This window comes from Lonchura striata, chromosome 8, assembly GCF_046129695.1.
Source record: "Lonchura striata isolate bLonStr1 chromosome 8, bLonStr1.mat, whole genome shotgun sequence".
Classification (NCBI taxonomy): Eukaryota; Metazoa; Chordata; class Aves; order Passeriformes; family Estrildidae; genus Lonchura; species Lonchura striata.
In genome coordinates, this window is record NC_134610.1 from 34,435,126 (window position 1) to 34,456,234 (window position 21,109).

Below are 21,109 nucleotides of genomic sequence, written 5' to 3' on the forward strand. Positions count from 1 at the left end.
GCCCAAAAGCCAGGCGTGTCTTTTAAAATCATACATGAAGGCAGCAAAAGCATAGTCCCACTTGCATTTTTATGTTTTGAGTCCCTACACAAATTCTCCCTCTTGGCTTCACTCAGTTTGAAGGAAACATATTGTGCAAAAATCCAACGAAGAAACACCCTTTGCCAGCCTTTCCCTTCAAGCCTGCTGCTTGTCCAAGGTGCAGCGAGGTCGTGGAGGCAAAGAAGAAATCTGTGATGTAAAACTAATTCCTGTCCCTGACCATCAGAGTGGGCTTGAAGGTAAGAGGATGTGGAGCAGCTACTCAAGTAGAAGAGTGAGATCCGTGTATCTCCCTGACACTTGGATGGGTTATAGCTTTTCTAGTTTATTATTTTACTCCTGCTTGTGCCTTAGCCTGTCCCCACTGTTTGGATTTGCAAGGGCAGCCCCTGTGGCAGGACAGAGCTGTCAGTCCTGGAACCAGCCTTCTGTGCAGCCCTGCTGAGCTCCTGCCTTCACAGCCCTGCAGATAAGCCCTTCTCTCCTTGGTAATTCTCCATTAATCCACCACATCAGTTCCCTGATCTGAGAGCAGTGTGTTGTAGAGGCTGAGACCATGGGAGCTGATCCTGCCACATGGCAAGTCCAGCTGTGCACCTGCAAAGTCCATGAGGCTGGAGACACAGCCTGAACCAGCATCTTAGGTTCCCTACAGAACATAGCTGCCAAGATTTTAAACTATTCTTGGATAAGATAACCACAAAAGGCCTGAATAAATCTACTTGTTTGATGGGTGAGAGGCTTTGATAGCTTCTTATGAAGTTACTAGTTTTACTAAACAAACAAGCTTCTCCTTAGTCCAGAGGAAAAAAAACCAAAAAACATTCATTAACTCTAATCATGATATAAAATAATTTGGTCAGCTAGGATTTAAGTCCCTTTCCTTTATCTACTTAAGCACACAACTCAGAATTTACTTCTTTTCCTGGTAAGCAGCACTGACTTCCTCAGTGCCTTCATAAAGACTGCCAGCAAAGGAAGGAGATGTCCCTTGGATTTTCTGCTCAGACTCATGAAACATTCACCATAGGCTGTCTGCCAGTTCTAACTCCATCTTATCCTCCTATCCCTCACTCCCAAGTAGTAAAGAAAAAATACCCAATCAAAAAAACACAAAAAAAAACCCCCAAAAAACCCCAAAAAACAAAAAAAACCCAAACCCACCCCCCCCCCCCCCCAAAAAAAAAAAACCTCAAAAAGCCCCCTCAAAAACCCTAGCAAAAAGCAGCATCTCTGCACTGTTCCTACCAAGTCCCAGGAAAGAGGCAGGTGACCCTGGGCTGACCACTTCATTTCCCAGGAAGAGTGATTCCAGTAAAGGCAACTGGTTTTCACCCTCTTGGAAGCAGGAAAAAGAAAAAAAAACATGTAGGAAAAACAGCCCTCAATTTTCTCCTCTTTTATTATTATGTGCTAATATTGTGACTGGCTCTTTTGTGCCTATGTGAAGGAGCTTAAAGCTCCTTCAGGAAGGAAGAAACTAATTTTCATGCTCTCTAAATTCACAAGGACAGAAAAACATTATGAGTGACCCTTCACTTACTACTTTCTTCACAAAGACTTATTATTCTCTCTTTCAGTACAACTCAAATATATTCTGAAGTTATTATAAAGAAAACACTTGTGCAAGATAACTAATATTCCCAGGCTACCATCGAAATTAACAGAGTATTTTGGCATGAGAAACTTTGCAGTGTTAGGTGGTCATTAAAGATCTCCAAATATACCATCAATATTCTCCAGAGCCATGCTCCATACTGCCACATGAGTGAAAAGAAAATTCAAGTTACCATAAAGAGTTTTAGAAAGCACAAGGGAGGAAAGAAAAATATCATTCACATGGGTGGGGGAAAAAAGCAAATCAGCTATTGATACAAACGTGGAGAAAAAAATAAGCCCTTGTATATTTTAGAGTTATACACACTGAACCCAGAATTTATAGTATCCCTTCACAACTGAAAGGAAAAAAAACAAAAAAAACAAGTAGGATCTCTGCTACATGTTTTGCAGTCCTTTGTTTCTCACTCTCACACACTTACAGGTCTGGCAGTGATTCTCTGTTGGTCCCCAGCACCGTCCTGTGCAGGACTTGTGGCAACGACCACCTGCAGGACAGACAGAAAGACAGAGATTGTAAATGTGCCTTCCTTTCATTCCTTTAACAGCCAGCAGCCACAAAAGATGAGAGTCCATCTTGTCTTTGGAAGGTTTTCCTACTTTAGCAAGGTTGAAACAGTGCCTATAAAAAAAGACTCAACTAAATAACCAGACCTGGTGTCAAACTTACATGAAATACAAGTACTTATCTAAATGCTTTATACCCTAAATACTTTTTTGCTATGCATAATGGCCAGGATGTTTTAAAGCAAGAAGAAGTACGAGCAAGTCTGGAGGACTGAGGAGCAATATAATCACTATTGCTTTCCACAGCCTATGTAAGACCTGCTGATTCCTTCACAGAATAGATGGCTATGCTAAAAAGGCTATACAGGTACCTATACAATTTCATCTGAACAATTCTCACAGCACATGTCACAGTCAAGACAACCACGATACACAGAGTATCACCACACAATTTCAGAAGGCTTTAAGCATTTGCCCATACACAGTAACACCTCACCACATCAGAAGGCTTCAGGCACCTGCCCCTACAGAGCAACATCAGGGCACTTCAGAAGGCTGCAAGGGTCTGCCCTTCTTGTCCTTCAGCCCAGCCTTTTATCCCCTGATGTTGCTGCAGTGCCCCTGTGTGCCCTCTGTGCCCTTTGGAGGTTGCTCAGTGCCCCTGGGCACTCCCTGGCTCATTGCTGTCAGTGCTGCTCACCTGCTGCTCACAGCTGAGCCCATGGGGATGAGGCTGGGCTGCAGCCCCATCCCAATCCCACACACCGAGTGCCACAGCCCAGCCCCATCCCAATCCCAATCCCACACACCGAGTGTCACAGCCCAGCCCCATCCCAATCCCAATCCCACACACCGAGTGCCACAGCCCAGCCCCATCCCAATCCCAATCCCACACACCGAGTGCCACAGCCCAGCCCCATCCCAATCCCAATCCCACACACCGAGTGTCACAGCCCAGCCCCATCCCAATCCCAATCCCACACACCGAGTGCCACAGCCCAGCCCCATCCCAATCCCAATCCCACACACCGAGTGCCACAGCCCAGCCCCATCCCAATCCCACACACCGAGTGCCACAGCCCAGCCCCATCCCAATCCCAATCCCACACACCGAGTGCCACAGCCCAGCCCCATCCCAATCCCAATCCCACACACCGAGTGCCACAGCCCAGCCCCATCCCAATCCCAATCCCACACACCGAGTGCCACAGCCCAGCCCCATCCCAATCCCCACAAACTCAGTGTTTACACTGTTAGGTTTAGCCCCTGAAGTATTAGCAATGGTAGGTTTTTATAAATTACCTAGTAATTAGTGATTGAAATCCACTTGGACTGAGGTGGGAGATCAGTTCACATGTCCATGTCATGGTAAGACACTGACCCATGTGAGAGGGATTGGCAAGCAAGGAGGAGAGCTGGAATGTTCTGCTCTGGCTGCACTTCAGCACCAGAGGAGAGAGCACTTGGACAGTGCCACGCCAGTCTGGGCTGTGAGGCAAGACAGACCCCAACCTATGGCTACCCAGGGTTGGAATCTGAGGTATTGATGATTCTGAGACTGTAGAAAGTCTCTGTCTGTCAGCCCCGCTGCCAGAGAAGGAGCCATAATTGGTCTGTGCTGGTTCCAAGGTTGTTTATTCTGTTTATCTCTAACATGTTCTGCTGCCCTGCCCAGCTCTGTCCTGCAGGGCAGCGTGTGGGGCTCTGCCCTCAGTGGGATGTTACAAACATTAAATACCAGAAACTCCCTGGGCTGCATTTACAATAACGTGCCAATATCTGTCACCTACGTTGGACAGTGTGTCCCCAGCCTGAACCAACAGAAAAATGCCAACACCACAGTGAGACATGGAGGGCGTGAAGAAGGAGAAAAAGGACAAGGCACACTCAATTTCCTCCATCTTGTCCCCTTTGGACCCCTAATCTAGAATCCTAAAATTTTACTTTTGCACCTGTGCCACACTTAATTATTACTCATATCAAACACTCAGAGCTGGTAATTCATCCTGTAAGATTGCAAACTCTTTTCCATGGGCAGAGATCACAGCCAGTGTCTCTGGGGGCTCTGTCCAGGGGGTTCCTGACCCCTGCCAGGGTCCCAGACGTGCCAGGGCAGCCAGAGGGAAGCCCTGGATTCCCACAGCCACCTGGACATGGCCAAAGTGCAGGCACATTCCCAGGAGCAGCAGTGCCTGAGGGACACAAAGCCAGAGCTGATGGGATGAGCTGAGACACCCAGTGTAAATCTCGTGGAAGATTGTGCACAGCCTTCATCGCTGCGCTTTTGATCGCAGGAACCCAGCCTTGTGTTTGATTAAACTTTTATACATCGCTGAGTACTGCTGAGATTCTGTTAAGTGAATTTCCCCTTTGAACCCGATCCAGGTTCAATCCTTTCAATCGTGTATTAACAGCTGCTGCTGCTAACACTGCTCCATTACACTAAATCAAATACTTGCCACATGCCCTGATGGGAGACGGCCTTGGAGGAAGTGCAAAATGTCTCTCAGCTGAGGCTGGATCACCCCAAAAACAAACACTGCTCCTCTGCTAGCAGCGTGCTCACACCTGTGAGATGTTACAGAGCTCAGCAAACCCACCCTGATGGTCCTGTGAAGTCTGTCACTAATTTTTCAAAGCCAGCATTCCTCCCTTGGCATTCCTGGTGCTATTGATGATGCTGCCTGGTAATTACCACACTGAATGCCAACTACCTTGTTAAAACTACCAGCTCCTTGTTGCATTCATGCTCATTTAAAGCAATTATACTCGGGAAACATTGTTGCTGATATCACCAGCACATAATTCTCTGTCACCTTCTACCATCTGTTTATTTAGATCACAAATGTACTATAACTACATAAATGCAAACTCATTCCGGCTGACAGGGAGGGCACTCCATCTGGCATGAATAATGCAACTTTAATCAGTAATAACGATTATTATGATTATTAAGAGACTACTGGAACCCTGCACAGAAAGCAAATATACCCACACTGATTTATAAGAATGAAAGTTTAAAATGATGAGGTAAACAGCAAATTAAAGGAAGAATTTTAGCAGATGAGGCTTGATAAGATATAGGTTGTTAGCTGATTTTGGGACTTGCTGCACTGAATAGAAATGCTCCCCTGGAGGTGGGTTTTATTAACTAGCTACTCCTGCTCAGCAGGATGGATGCATGCTCAGAGAACCTCCCCTCCCCTGAGCTGGAGCATCCCTGCTGGGGCAGCTCAGGAGCCACAACCCACCCACAACGTGGGCTCCTCGTGCAGGACTCTCCTCTACCCCAACCCTTCCTCCAGGTCCAGTCTCGTCCCTCTCCAGGCTCAGAGCTCTGGAGCTCAGGGAGGAAGCTGGAGGTCCTGCATCCAGCTCCATAAAGCACATTTCTAGGGCACAGTAAGGCGGCAATTTGGCTGCTCCTTCCCCTTTTTGTCCCTGGATTCCACCCCCTACCAAAGCATTCTGTAAACACTGGGCTTTCCACTGTAATACCTGCTGTGGAATAACACAGAAGGGACTTCCAAGTGATACCTCCAAGTGATCCCTAACTAGAGAGTCTGCCCACACCTCTGTAAAAGCTGTACTTAAAATACAAATCTTCATATCTGAAGCGCCTAGGTGCTGAGCTGATCCTCGGTATGCAGCCAAAAATTTATTCAGCCACCTCTATTCCTCCTGGAAATAAAAGCAATTCAGCATCTTCAAAACATCATTTTAAAAATTTTTTTTAACTTGCATGCCTGCTGCCTGGTACATGACTTTGTTTGGCAGTGTCAGATGATGATTTGCATTTAAATAGAGATATTTAACAATAAAGCAAGAAAAGGCTGCCAGTTTTCTTTTTTCTCACTGGGAACTCAAAAGTGTCTGTTTCATTGTTTTCACTTTTCTCAGCTGTACAGACACAACCAGGAGCTGAGCTTGTAGGCAGCACACCTCTGAATTGCATTGTTTTTTGTCCTTTTGAAGGTCAGATATACTGAGAATTAAAAACCAAACTCCCTCCTATATTGGCTTGGTTGTTTAAAGAGAAAAATAACTTTCCGTGCTCTCAATATGAGCTGGTCCAGATTCTGCCTTCACATCCTTCTGTATTTCACCGGGTTTTCTCCACTAAGGGAAAATCTGTCCTGTAATAAGGAGAGATTGAAACCCATTAAATATCAGCTCTGAAAAATTAAGACAGAAACACAGTCCTGTGAAAGTCAACATACACACTCAGGAGCATAACAAGCACTCATGTGAGGAGCAGGTCTCACAATGAGATCTGTATGTCAGGCCTAAGTAATAATAAATGTATTGGCCCTAAGGTTGACAAGGCCCTTGGAGGAATTATACTGCTCCTCACAGATCTTCCTGTATGTATTTCTTAAGATTTTCAGACTGTGAGGTAACAGATTTGAAAAGAAAAAATTATGAAACAATTTGTGGTATAAATCATTCCTGTTATTCCTTGTCTAAAATATTCTAAACATACAGCAGAAAGAATTTGGAAAAAAAAAAACAAAAACAAACAAACAAACAAACAAAAAAACCTCTCTGCAGGGCACAGCCTTAGCCCATTCACTTGATTCTCCAGGTTAGTGAAGGCATGTTTTCCTTTTCCAAGCAAGATAAGGAAAGAAAGACCCCACAAAAGTCTCCTCCCTATTACAGCTGGGACACTGGAGTACATTTCTGTTCCTGAGCAGTAGCAGTTTTGCACACACAGTGCCAGTTTGGAGGCTCCCATAATTTTCACAGGTTTTGTAATGAAATCTAGGTTAAGAAAAGGCAGATTCCCACTGGAACATGAGAATTAATTTAGCTTTGGCAAATTGCACACAGAAAACCAATGTTTTGTCTCCTGGGCTGTCTTCTCTTGGCCAATTATCTTGGCTCTTGGCTAAGATCTTCCCAGATCTGGATTCTTCACTCTGGGCAGAGCTCTCACCTTCCTTGTCATTTCCAGAATAGAGTTTTATTTGTAGGAAATGCTTCTGCTTTCCCAACCAGGGAAAGTCACCAGCAGAAAATGTTTGCTCGCTAGTTTGGGAAAGAACAAGGTTACTTCATCCTTGTGTTTTCCTGAGAATTGAGAAGGGCTTTCCTTTGACTCCAGACTGACTTTATTATTTCAGAAACAGTAAAACCACAAAGGATTAAGTTACTGAAGAGACAAGAAAAATGAAGTCCTCCTCTCAGCTCTAAGCTCAGTTTATACAGAAAAGAAACCCTGCTTCTTGCCCAGCAGCTATGCCAGCTGCCTCGAGCAGACCCCTCTCAGTAGGAGAAGGAAAACAGAAATAAAAGAAGAAATGTCTCACTTTGCACAAAGCTTACATTTACAGATGGTTTCTATCTGGTTAATAAATCATCATTCAGTGTTAGGACACCTGCAACACACTGATACTGAAGTGCAAATAAACACAGACAAAATAAAAAACTTAGATGGTTACAAGCCAGTTTTAAGCAGCCTCTTCGCTTACCTAACAATCTAAAATAGTTGATTAAGTATCAAAACAGCTATAAACCATTTATTAGCCTCTGTAAGCTGCTTGTAAACTCATCCTTTGCCTAAAAAAAATCATTCCTGCAAAAATGCTAGAGATGCCATAGGGCTGTTTCTAGACATAACAAGCCCTAAAGTCCAAGAAATTCCAGGTTTACTCTGTGCTAAGAGTCCCAGGCTGTTCTTTGCATGGCTCAGGTGAGACAGAAGGTTTTTATAGGCCTGTGTGTTGTTTTTCTAGGCAGCTAAACTCCTTAGTTCTATGTATGCACAGATAACAAAACCAAACTGTAATTCAAACACTGCCACACAGCATTAAGGGGAATTAAAGATACTATTGTTGTGATGGATTGTTCTGCCTTTATCAGGCCATAATGCTTTCCCTGCCCTTGTCTGACTATTCCTATTGTCACATGTTCATTCATTCATTCACACTTCTTTGGTAGGTAAAAATAATTCTGCATTTCCTACCCGCCCTGTGCTAGCCTTCAGATCTCTCCTATTGATTTGAAAGTTAATTACCTAAGAGAGTCTCACACTTCCCAGGATCTCCTTCCCTAATGGCAGGAGAGACACATATTGCAAGAAAAAGTAAAACTTCCCATAAAAGAAGAAAATGTGTTATAGAAATATCTAGTACTCATTTTCTCTTCCTCTGTAGAAGCATTATGGGATGAAGAAATCTAAGGGTCAGTTCCTCTACTGCTAACAAACTATATGATTTCACTCATGTCAGATGAATTCACCTAAGAATCTATCACCAAATAGTTTTCCAACGTAGGATTAGTCCCATAAAATTCAGAATTTTTTTTTAACAAGCTGTACCTGCACTGGTATTGTTACTTTTATTGTGGTAAATGGCAGCAACTGACTTTTCTGTCTCCTCTCTGTATTGTTGCTTCTCCCCTGAAGTCTCCATGCCCAGTGGAGACACCCTGCACGAATATTGATGGCATCCCTTTACAGAGAAAACTCACATAGGGTTCATAAACAAGCACCTACACTGTGGGAAAGCACAGCAGCTGTTGTGGATCCATCCATCCATCCATCCATCCATCCATCCATCCATCCATCCATCCATCCCAACACTGTGAGAAATTAATTTGTAGAGAATTCTCAAGGTTTGACAGAAGACTTACACAGTATATATATGTGTATGTGAACCTTGAGATAAGACACGCTGACTTAGAAATGTTATGGAATAAGACAGGCATTGTTGGGAGAGAAATAGAACTAGAAATAAGTTTTAAAGGATGGCCTAATCAGACACAACTCTACCAGCCAGGAGGATGCATCCAGCCAGGAGCTCTGTAAGGGTGGGAGCAAACTCCTGCTGAGGATCACTTCCAACAGGGAGTTCCAGTTCTGCCAGTCAACACCTCTATCTCCCCTACATCCTCCTCAGCAGATAAGAAAAGAGACAAACACAAATGGATAGGGACTCGGGGACAAGCAGCTGAAAATAAAGTGGCCTGGGAAACAGATCTGGGAAACGAAAACAATCCAAGAGATTTGCCTTGAAAGACAGGCATGGAAAGAGATACAGGGACAGCGTGAAGGGGAGCAGGGAGAGGGAGCAGAGATAAAACTTAGCCAGCACTAAATAAAACAAAAACTGAATGCCAAAGAGGGATGCATTACCCTGAGTAATGTGGGATGGAGACAAGCCTTGTGTGTGCACAGGGACAGGCTGTCTGTTGAGAGCTGCGAAATCACAGAGTATTGCCAGATAGGCTGGTGGCAGACAGTTTTGATTTTAAGAGAGATTGGCCACCAGGGGTAAAGGAATAAATGGAAAGTCAAGAAGAGCATGTCAGCAGCACCGAGCGGGCTCGGGCTGGTGGATTCATATCTGCTGCTGACAGCTCTGAGCTGATAGGGAGCTCACTGTAACATTACTGCAGCTGCTACAGAAAAATGTCTTCAGGCCACAGTAATGACTACAGAAAGGGACCTGAGGGGGGTAATGAAGACACTGGTTATTTTTCTCTGTCTGGAGCAGACAGCGCTGGTAAGGCTGTGTGACTCGATGCATTAATTGGGGGTTTAGTCATCCACACAAAATAAAAGCCTTCACATATGACATAGTCTAAAACTTTACACTGATTAAGCAATTAGGAGCTATTAATTATCACTGCTTATAGCTGTTAGCACAGAGCAATGTAAGTGAATTCCCCCCACTGCGATGGCGAATTAGTTCCAATCAGCATCAAATGCCTTCCTGAACATGCACACAGGGATGCTGAGCAAATGGGGAGACACAGCCAGAAGGCTAAAAGGATAGGTCAAGCCATACCTGCTGCTTGGCAGGCTCATCAAGAATAACAAAGCCTCAGGAATCCTTCCGTTGTAATCATTGTTGTTAAAAAAAACCATCCCCAGGTAACTGCCCCTCCTCCCCCAGCGCAGCAGGAGCAGAGGAGCAGCCTGGTGCCTGCACGCTGGGGTCAGAGGGAAACACATTCCCTCTAGTGAACCATCCCCAAAGCACACAGATCACAGCCCCAGCCCCCTTCCAAACCCTGGAGTCGCTCTTCTTTCCTCTTTCCTCTGTGGGGAAGGAGAGGGTGCTACTCCATCACCTGTACGTGGCCTCTCACCCAGGGTGCCACAGCTCCTCTCCTTTGCTCGCTGTGATGAAGGCTCTCTCCTCTGGGGTCAGCAGGGCTAGAAGCAGTCTGGGGCTGCTCTCTGGAAGGGGAGAGCACAGAGCTGGCAGCCAGCCCTCCCCAGGACACCTCTCCTGGCACAGGGAACTCCTCAGAGCAAAGGGAGAGAGCTGGCACAGCACACAGCCATCCCTGGGCTGTGCCTGCAGCTCGGTGCCTGGGATCAATGAGAGCCATGGAGCAGAGCAGCCCTAGGGTTATTGCTGCATTTAATTTAATGGTTACTTAACACTCAGAACTTCTACAGATAAAGTAGAAAAGATCCTAAGACCAGCCTGGGGCAGTTTCCAGTGGGAGGTGAGAGCCAGGATGTACAGATTTCAATACCTTGATGCAAGGTAGGAAACTGAACCCTGCTCCCCTACACCCTGAAGAGTCCCTGAGCTGATAATGTGGAGAAAAAGGGGAGAAAAGTCAGTCTTGCAGAGGAAATCTGAGGGTGAGCAGGAGACAGGTCTGTGAGAGGAAGGCACTGCAGATTCCAGCAGAGAGCACAGAAAGCCAACATATTCTATATGCTTTCAGCATGTCCCTCTGCTTGGGGGTGTCTGGCAGTGCCCACATTTCCTGCCTTAGCAGCAGTGACTGCGATGCCCAGCACTGGCCCTGCATCCCTCACTGCCCACTGCCTCTCAGACCTGGCACTTTGCTGGGGTGGTAGCACAGGAAATCCAAACCCACAAAGGAGCCAACAGCAGGGGAGCACACGGGCACCTGTGGCAGAGCCTGCAGTAAATCTGGAGCCAGGTCTCTGTCCAGAAGAGCAGCAGCACTCACTGCCTGATGCACAGCTCAGCTGAGAAAAGAAGGATGCACATACACGTTGCTTTTTTAGTGGGGGGACAGGATGTAGGAGAAAAATTCCTTCACCATTGGATGAGATTTTCAGAGGAGGCTCTCAACAAACTCAAACACAGAGCTCAGAGTTTTTGGGTGGGTTTAACAGCAGCTCCTCAAACAGGTCAAGTCAATGCCACATCAGTCAAAATCCTGTCCTGTTATGATGTTCCTGTAATGCAGCCAAAGCAGTAATAAAGTTCCAACAGATGGACATACAGTTTTCATTTTTTTAAACAAAATAATAACCTCAAAGAAAGGAAATCAAAACTTGAAATTGAATTGGCTTTTAAAAATCACTTTGTTCTTTCTTGATCCCATGTAGTATTTCTAGAGTCTGGCAGGGAGTATTTAGAACTGCTAATGTATCAATCAACTTCTGACTCAATTATATGGGCATACTAGAAAGGAATTCCTCATTCCCATGAAATCTGGAGTCCAGTTTTAGGTCAGCTTTTTAAGTTTGGATAAGCCTCTTAATGTGCTTATCCAAAATGTATTTCTGGCTATTTGAAACAAAACTGATTATTTCAAAGCAATACTTGGAGCACAGAAGCCCTTTCTCTGTTGGAAAACAATGGTTGGACATATATTCTGATATTTAGATTTAGTGTTTGCTATACACAAAAATTTAATGAAAATAATCATGCAAATTTCAAACTGCAATTTCCTGGCCAATTTTCAGTTATCAGAGATCTGCTAGGAGGTGATGCTTTGGGCATGATGGGACTGTCACAGAGGTGTAATGCTGCAAGGTGTGAAGGGACCAGAAGGAAGACCCTGAGGCCAGAGCCCTTCAGCCAGGCTGTCCACAGGACAGCAACTCCCATGACAGTTCAGAGAGTTTCTGCCAGAACAGACAGAGCTAACAAAATCCTTCAAAGCCACAGATGTGATAGCAACAAAGGCTTGGGGTGGGTTTGAGTTTGATACACCCACCCTGTGAGGCACCAACGGAGCCCACCTGAGGACATGCAGGGTGGGAGCAGCTTCCAGATCCTGCAGACTTTTCATTCAGCAGCTGATTTATACATTTTCTTTCCTTCCCCTTTCCCTAAGCAGCTCTTTGAAGGCAGGTTGCTGAAGCTTGCTGTGAGAGACCAATCCAACCCATGTACTCACTACAAACCTGGCAATCACCGTGCAATTAGGTTATTTTAAATATTCTGACTGTTTGGGGGTTGTTTCCCACTTTCAAGAAACACTGCCTGTAAGGGAGAGGAAAGCTTTCATTCATCTCTTGTGCAATACACTGCTTAAACACCAATCTGCTCATCAAATCATTAATACATGGTGCACACACAGGTTGCCATTAACAGATGAGCATTTGCCAAGAGTTGCTACACACCACTACGTGGAGCCCTCCTTCAGTCCTGTACCTACAGAACCACTGGAATATTTTATACATCAGCATGGTAACCTCTGCCACAGGGTGACTTTCACCCTGCAACTGCTAAAAGAAAGAAGGCGGACGCTCAGTGAAACTGCTCAGCACTGTGGCAGGGATGGGGTTGATCTGCAGATGAGTATTTTTTGTTTATATTTTTGCAAAATACATTTCTCAGTGCCAACAGATGCCCAAGCCTAAGATTCATCAGAAACTGTTCATGCTGGTTTTCTCCATGCCCTCCTCTCTCTGCCCATGATTTCTGGAAATCCCCATGTCTGTAGCAGTTACTTTGCTGGGGTCTGGCAGCATAAGGAGTTCTGTCAGCATTATTTTTTTCTTATTTGTGTTCATTACTTACTTTTTATTCAGTAACTCAGCTGTGAGAGGCATCGTATTTCCATTAGATGCCACGTCCACTTGCCTTTCAAATCTGTTTCAAGGGCAGTCACCAATTGAGAAATCCCTTCTGAAAATGCTGGCTGAAGGTATTTACTAGAAAGCTAAACTGATTCCCTTTATTTAAAACACACTGTTCTGGGCTGAGGAAAAACCATTACAGGCAACTTCAAGCAGTTCAGCTTGCCACTCTAATGCAAATCAAGGTTATTGTACCACTCGATTTCATGTATTCTTCCACCTTCAGATACATCTGCTTGACAAAAAATAGTCTTTAAAATCAAATTTTTCTGTTATTGTATTTGCCTTTCAGTTCCAGGTAAATAAATAAATGATGTCTGGACTAGAGATTCCTTAATGGAAGGAAAAGCAGCCTCCATGTAGCCTGGACAAAAGGCAGATGTGGGATTTCCTGTCTGATAAAATTTTTCTTTCCAGCTGAGATGTCCATGAAACCATAACTGCTGAAGTGCAGTGCTTTAAGCCCACTGCTTGAAGCCACATGGAAGGAGCTTTGACAAAATGTTTGTGGCTTTTTGTGGAAAAGAACAGCTTCTCCTCCTGGCTTTGCTTTGCCATGGTGATGCTCGTGGCTGGGAACTGTTCTGGTCTGCTGAGGCCCCGTTTGCTGGTCTCCAAACATACATTTAAAATGTTAATTGAACTCCAAGTAATAACCTCAATGAAAGGCTATAATTTAACAAACTCTGCAATAACAAATGTCTTCAGGGTGTACTTTCTGCAATGCCATTTTCTCTGTAGGTAGTTTCCAATTTAGATGTACACCAAAAATGATACACTAGCTATTCTGAAAGGTGGCTTTAAGCATGAATTAGTCACTTCCCTCTCTTCTTTTCAGCAGCATACATAAATATATTGCTGTTACTCTGGCCTTCTGCAGAGCAAAATCCTCGTGCTTGGAAAAAACACAAAATACCTTGCAGGAATAACTGGACAAAATGTGGCTATCTCACCTGTGTCCTGGTACTGATGGCTGGGGGGTTGGTTTACAAATACTCAGGATTTACATGTAATTGTCTCCTGTTACAGAAGCATCCACTACTCTGAAGGAAAGCTTTCCTTGTACTTTTAGTTTTGCTGCATTCACCTCCCTCAATCCCTACTAACAATGGCTTTTTTACATCTGAGGGAAAGGACTCCATCCTTTTCCTGCTGTGATCCAAGATTCCATATTTCTTCACCAGTGTGGCTGTGGCTTCCCAAGGGCAGCAGGACTGGTCCTGAGCAGGAATCTGTTTTGGGTGGCCCACTTGAAAACACTGGGGTGGGCATGAACAGCATTTTTATCCAGTTCAGGCACAGTTCAGCACACCTGAAACTGGTGCAAGGTCAGGAGCTTTGGGAGAGATGGCAAGGATCTGACAAACCCCTATTCTTCATAGCTATCACATAATTACTTCAGAGTTAAACACCCAGTGGTCTGAGCTGAGTATAAATTTCCAGATGAGTGTAAAAATGTTCCTTTTCTAATATTGCAACTTCTGGTACAAAAGCTGAGTTACTGTGCTCTGTGAAGAGGTACAAGGTCACTGCTGAACATTAAATCAAGGCGCTGCCCACCTGTCAGGCCTCATTCTGTAGCTGCAATGAACACCTGTACACAAATTCACCCCAATCCCTTGCTGGCAACTCCAAACAGAGACTTCTAATACCCAAGGGAGAATATAAAGCTTAGCACTTATAGAAAATTCCATGCAAATATTAACTCATACTTCTTGTGAAACACAGTACAAGAATATAGTACATATGCTGAGAAGAATATACATATACCCACATGTGAGATTTTTCTCCTATAACAATTAAAAAAAAAAATGTAAGGAGCTTCTGGCCTTAAATTAGTTTGACATAAAGACACATCTGCTAAACTTAGTTTCTACCAGACTGTTCCAATTTCTGTAATATTTGAAAGAAGTCTCTTTTAGAAACCCTATTACTCCTTTTGCTAGCATGTGGAAAACTGCCAGTAGAACATGGCCCAACAAATGCTCAGTTACCAGGGCTGGGGGCAAGTCAACCTGAAAAAGCAACTGACAGTGAGACAGAAGAAATTAAGAAAGGGGAAAAAAAAAAAAAAAAAAAAAAAAGACAAAATTTACAGAGCTAGCACTGACTCCCATCAACCAAACAGAGGGATAAGTATGTCAAACTGAGCTGCAATGCTTCCAAAGACCCCTGCTCCCAGGTAAGGTCACCGACAGCTTGGATTGCCAAGAGCACTGAGGGCTGGCTTCATAAGCAGCTACACAGCTGGGAAGTCCATTTTTTGTTCCTTTAATTAAAATGCAAAGCACTGGCTAAATGGTAAACATTTAATTAGATTTGTCTCTATGTTTCAATATTAATAAAACACATGAAAAATGCATTAAGACCCAGCTAATTGGGGACTCTCCAAAAGTAGCTGTAAATGAGCAATTATAATACAATTGGGGTGTTGCTCTCTAGGGATGCCCAGGACTGGCACTTCTCAATATTCCAGACAAAGGTTTAGAAATTATTAAAATATGCCAGGCAATAAAGTGTACAGATGACAAGAAGAGTGAAATCCCAGCAAATTACAGTGAGGAGCAGCCAGTATCAGAGAGTGAGCCAGGCTGGCAGCTAAGCTGGAGTCACTCACACCAAATGATTTTTATAGAGCCAAACATAAGATTGCAGATTTCAGACCAGAACACACAGGCTGTTTTTGCTGGGGGAAAAAAGGGAGTCACTAAAGCACCCAGATCTCAGAACATCCTGAACACCAAATTCCTCACACGAAGCTGAAACACAAAGGGTATAATTTTTAATTCTGTTGGTTATATGAGGAATGAAATGCCGCGCACACTTTGGCTTCAGCCTTCTAAAAGCAAACTGAAAAATACACAGTTTACATTGATGAGCAATGAAAATTCCTCTGGGGCTGCAAAGAAATTCCTCCTTGAGAGAGATGGGAGAGCCTCCATCTGTCCAGCTTTTGGAAGAAGATCAGGAGGTGAGCTGATGACACAGTACACAGAGAGAAAAAGCTGGCAAGGAGAGCTCTTTGAGCTAGCTAGACAAAAGTGCAAGATGCAACATCTGTTCTTTAAAATTGTGCTCAGATTGGAGATAAAGGCAGCTGCTATTATTCCTTTTAATACTGGAGGGACAGCTGCACTTCTGCAAAGCTCCAGGGCAGTGCCAGGAGAGTGCACAGGGCACCAGAGCCCTCAAAGCCAGCTGTGGTCAGGGAAGCCACTGAGCTCCACACCAGGCAAGCTGCTGATACTCCAGGCCTCTGCATATGAGCTCATGATGTTTCAAGGCTCCTTTTGCTGTTGAAAAATCTGTGAACCAATAGGCAAAAAAGGAGCCAAGTTTTGGAAGAGAGGAGTTTTCAAGCAGCGTTTCTCTGGAGTACACCATGGGATTTATGGCACACCTCTGAAGAACAAGACTTTTCCCCCTGTAACTCTGCAGCAGTGCTTCTGCACAGCTCAGACCAGGGCTGTTCTCACACCACAGGCTGCAATTAGACACAAAGCAATGGCAGAGGAGCACCACGCTGTGAAGAGCAAGGAACTGAAGTTGTTCTGCCTGAAAAAGTACCTTGCCAAAAAATTCCAGCTTTATTCACAGCTGACAGGCACTCAGATGAAAAGCCAGACTGACAAAGGGAATTTTTTCCAGTGAACTCACTACACTTCAGTCTGAGCAGAAACTTGGTGTCAAGAAAATACTTGAATCAAATTTCAAGAAAGTCCAGCATTTTTTTAAATAACTCCTTGAGAAGCAACTTAAATTTTTTAAAACTTGAAAATTTTAGCGTGATTTTTGCATCTGTATTACCCAAACAGTCACCAGCTCTATGATGAACACACATCCATAGTTCTAATATTTATAAGAGCATTACTGACTGATTTGAGCACATGCTATTGGCTATGGAAGTGACCTCAATGCAATAATTTAAACTCTACAAGCTTTTCTGTAAAACAAAAGATCCAAGTAAAGTTCCTCTGAAAATTCTGATTTAATACTATGGTCTTTGTCAAATGCTGTAAAAGAAATCACCTGACAAAATGTAAGGCTTGTCCAGCTCCTGCTAAAAACAAAACCGAGGAGAATATTGAAGACACAGATGAAAGCAGACAGATTTTCACTGGACTCTCCCAAAAGCTGCTGAAAGAGCTCTGCTAATCTGGAGGCATTTTAGGCAAGAAGCCTCATTCTTTTTCCCCTGCTTTATTTATTTTCCCTGCTGGGAGCTGCACCCTGGGTTTCTACCTCTGAAGAGCTGAGTTCCAGCTCTTCTATTAAGGGACTGAATCCAAAAAGTGGATGTGCTAACAGGGGAATAGGCTCTTGCAAAGCAAGGCTTCAGCATGTTTGGCCAATGCTTGAATTCATGGCTGATTTTTGGAAGGAGAGAAAATAGATTTTCAGCGTTGTTGCAGCAACAATTTCAATAACGCAAACCTAAAGGGGAAAATTTTGTTCCTTGGAGAGTTAAGTGCTTTTGAGATTCCCACTGTGATGTGCTCAGCCTAAAACCCCAGGCTGGCAGTGCAGAATTCAACAAACAGAAAAGAAGGCTGCTTTCAAGTTACAACTAATTCCAAAAGTGTCAGCTACGAGATACCAGTGTGGGTATTTCATATATTTTTATTTATATCTAGATAAATATACAAATATATTTATATATAAATATATATTGTTTTATATATAAATATATATAATTTATAGAAATATATATAATTTATAGAAATATATTTATAATATTTACTGTGCAAGCAGTAAATATTTCAGTGTGTGTGAGTCAAAATGCCAGGCACAGAGGCTGTGTCCTGGGAGAGAGGAAGCACGTGTGGCCCCTGGTGCAGGGTTTGTTTATCCAGTGCTGTGCCAGCAGCCACTGCCTCTGTGCACGGTGACACCATGTCACTCAGGGGCCTCCAGCACCAGCTCTTCTGCATGCATTTGATCAGAACCTGAAGAAAAAAGGAGAAGCAGCACTCTGGATTCACATGGCTGCAGTATTTCTGTCAGTGTTTAAGACACCATGGCCTTTTCAGCTGGCTCCTTAGCACTGATGTGACAATGAAAGCCTGTGAGGAAGGGAATCAGAGGAGCTTTATTCCCAGGGTGCACTGGCCATATTCTCCTCTGCCTAGCACTGATGTGAATGAAGGAGATTGCCAGGATTGCCAGCTCCAAGGCATGACACAGGCACAGAGGCAGGGGACTGATTTTACTTGGGAGCCTCTTCCTTTCATCCCAGCCTTTTGTCTTCCTCTGCTGATTGCAGTGGAGCAGCGAGGGAGGGTTCAAGTGAAATTATCCCTAAAGTCAGAGCATGATCAGCTTTCCCAGCTGGCTGGGGATGGGGACAGCACGGGCACCTGCAGTGGCAGCTCCCTGGCAGGGCTGTGCCCAGCTGTGCCTGGTGTGGCACTGCATTCACACCAACCTGCTGCAGCCACTCTGGCCATGGCCAAAGCCCAGCAAGCACAGGCATCTCTCAGGCTGGGCACTCCTCTTTTGGACATGTAGACACTTCTGGGGGTGTTTTTTTGTCCTCTGCTGATGGCTGGAAACAATGCCAGCCATACCAGAGCACCAAACTGTGCCGGGTGCTGCGTTTGGATGAGGTGCCAGATGCTGACACCCAGGGCAGGTCACAGCCTCTGTCCCTGCACACATTCACTGCCAGCTGTGCAAGAGGTTTTACAGCCACTTCTGGGAGCCAGAGAGACGTTTGATAAGAGGATCCATGTTTACCCCTGAAAGAATTTTCTACCAAGGTCGTTGACATAGAAACCAAGAGGGAAAGAAGGGAAAATAAGAGAAACCTGCAACTGCCTATTCCAATGAGCACTTTGTGTTTGTGTCTTGTGACCAACAAGTGTAAACTCAGGAGTTTTGTAAGAATGTATAAAAAACATGCATGATATAATAAAAACAGGTTTCTCAGAAGAGACTTATGTTTATTAAATTACAGTCCAGTTGTGCACTGCTCCATCCCAAGTAAGGAAAAACAGTAAAATTTGGGAGGCTATCTTAATGAAGCTGACTTGGTACATAGCTCTCAATCATTGAAATAATGCTGTTTATCTTATTTATCAAGTATAAATGGCAAAGCACAAATTGTTCCTTCCCTATATTTCAAAACAACTCAAAAGGAATTAAAAAAAAAAAGTTTGAAGAAAACTGGATTTTGCTCCATACATTCTTTCATCTAGCTGTGTGTGGGCACTAATATCTGCCACCTTTGCTTTAAGGGTGTGTTTCTAAAAGTACTCAGAATGGATCTTGTTCCAGTTCTTCTGAAATCATCTGTTAAACTTCTGTTACCCAAAAAGATATTATTGATGTTTGTTGCTTTTTTAAAAGAGCAAAAGCATTTGTCTTGAAGAACTGGGAAAGGTTAAAAGAAAAACCCAATAACAGAACAAAACAGAGTAAGAACCAAGACTTTTTTCTTGAAGCGATGACTCTTAAAAGGGGACAGGCATTCCCTCACCTTCAAAGGTTTCATCAGCTCTACCTAGAACTGATTATCAGCAGTGATGAGGGTTTTTAAGATACAAATAAGACTATTTTTCCCCCAAGTTTCCAGGCAGAAGGCAGAAGTGAGGAGGCTCAGCTCTGGAGCTGGGATGTCCAGGAGCAGTGCAGCCTGGCAGGCTCCTGGAGGAAGCTTCATCACAAGTACCTGTGCTCTGGTATTAAGGGGAGCAGATGAGATATACAAAAGCAAGCCAGCCTTCTAGAAAATCAATGACACCACAAAGCACCTGGTTAAAAACAAGTTGCTGCTTAGAAATTATGGGGACTCATCAAATGGTCCCTACCCAGAGTCTGAACATTTTTTTTTTCTGAGTTGCCAACATACAACAGAAGAAATGAAATGTTTCCTGGCTGTAGTGAAATTTAGAGAGGCCATGTTTCATTTATACATCCTTGAGGGACACCTTCAGATATGGAAAGCAATCCAGAATGTCCCCAAATCTGGAATGCTCAGAACAAAATGTCTACTGTGGTGCCACCTTTGACACGTGACATAAACTTCTTCCCAGCCTGTCTCTGAATTTCAGTATTGGAACTGTTTAACAGCACAGCATTCATTCTGAATGCACTTCACTCCATTATGGAATATTTTGCTTAAACACTGTATCCTGTCACCACCATTCACTACAACTCATTATTGCTGCAAGAATCCTAAGAATGATTCACTGAAGGCAAATAATTCTTGGGAAAGGAAATAGAGAAACCCTAAGCACACAGATATTTCAAGTTTGGAATGGAAAGAATTAAAATAAAGAAAATATAGTAAAGAACAGAAAATGTTTGCTTATATTGTGAAGAACACCCCATCCTCTGCAAATTCTCTCTCTCTCTCTCTTCAACAATATACACACAAGACAACAGGCTAACTATTTTTTGAGGTTCACTTCTCATCTAAAGTCAGAATATCCATGAGCTTTCACCATAATTACTCCAGCAGCTAATTATGGTGCCACAGACAGACCATTGTGGCTCAAGGAGCAGACTGAGCAGCAGGAACAAATGCAAAGCAAACATCAATGTCTGTGCTTCCACAGCACCACAGTGGCTTCAGCAATAAAGGAAAAAAAAAAGAAAATGCAGGAGAGAGAAAACAGATGAGAGAAAATTCAGAAAATGTATGATGTTCACAAATACCCTTTACAGACACTGTTTTTGAGAGCAGACTAAGTGGTCCTTTAAGCAGTGGACAAACTTAGAAAAATGTGGGGAACAATGAAAGGAAAATTTACCAACATAATTCTCCATACCACCAGAGGATCAGGGAAAACTTGTGGCCATATTTCTCCAGTTCCATGATGACAAGGCTGAGAATAAAAGCAGTACTTACATCCTGAGCTGCCGTTGGTTGGAACCAGGGTGAAGTTGGAGGCCCAGGGGTTACGCACGATGTCTTGCCAATGGATGGTGTCTGCAAAGCAGAGAAATTTGTTCTGGCCAACATAGACCCCTCCATTCAGTATCTCTGTGCAGAAGAACAAGAGAACAATGTACTTGTAAGACTTTCAGGCAGCTGATTCAATCTATTGCTAAACATGTGTTGGAGAGGGAGCACGAAATTTAAATGCAAAAAAAATTCTCATTTAATAATCTGAAAACTGGAGGACAAGC

General features: G+C 43.7%; 1 protein-coding gene across 1 annotated transcript in view; it reads right to left on the reverse strand.

Moving 5' to 3' along the window:
• The window catches only part of ERBB4 (erb-b2 receptor tyrosine kinase 4), a 595,862-nt gene that overhangs the window by 179,259 nt on the left and 395,494 nt on the right, over window positions 1–21,109 (reverse strand). The window contains exons 4-5 of the mRNA XM_031505345.2: window positions 20,829–20,963; window positions 2,082–2,147 (exon numbers count right to left, since the gene is read on the reverse strand). Coding sequence (XP_031361205.1) covers window positions 2,082–2,147; window positions 20,829–20,963 — 201 coding nt within the window. The remainder of the gene's footprint in view (window positions 1–2,081; window positions 2,148–20,828; window positions 20,964–21,109) is intronic.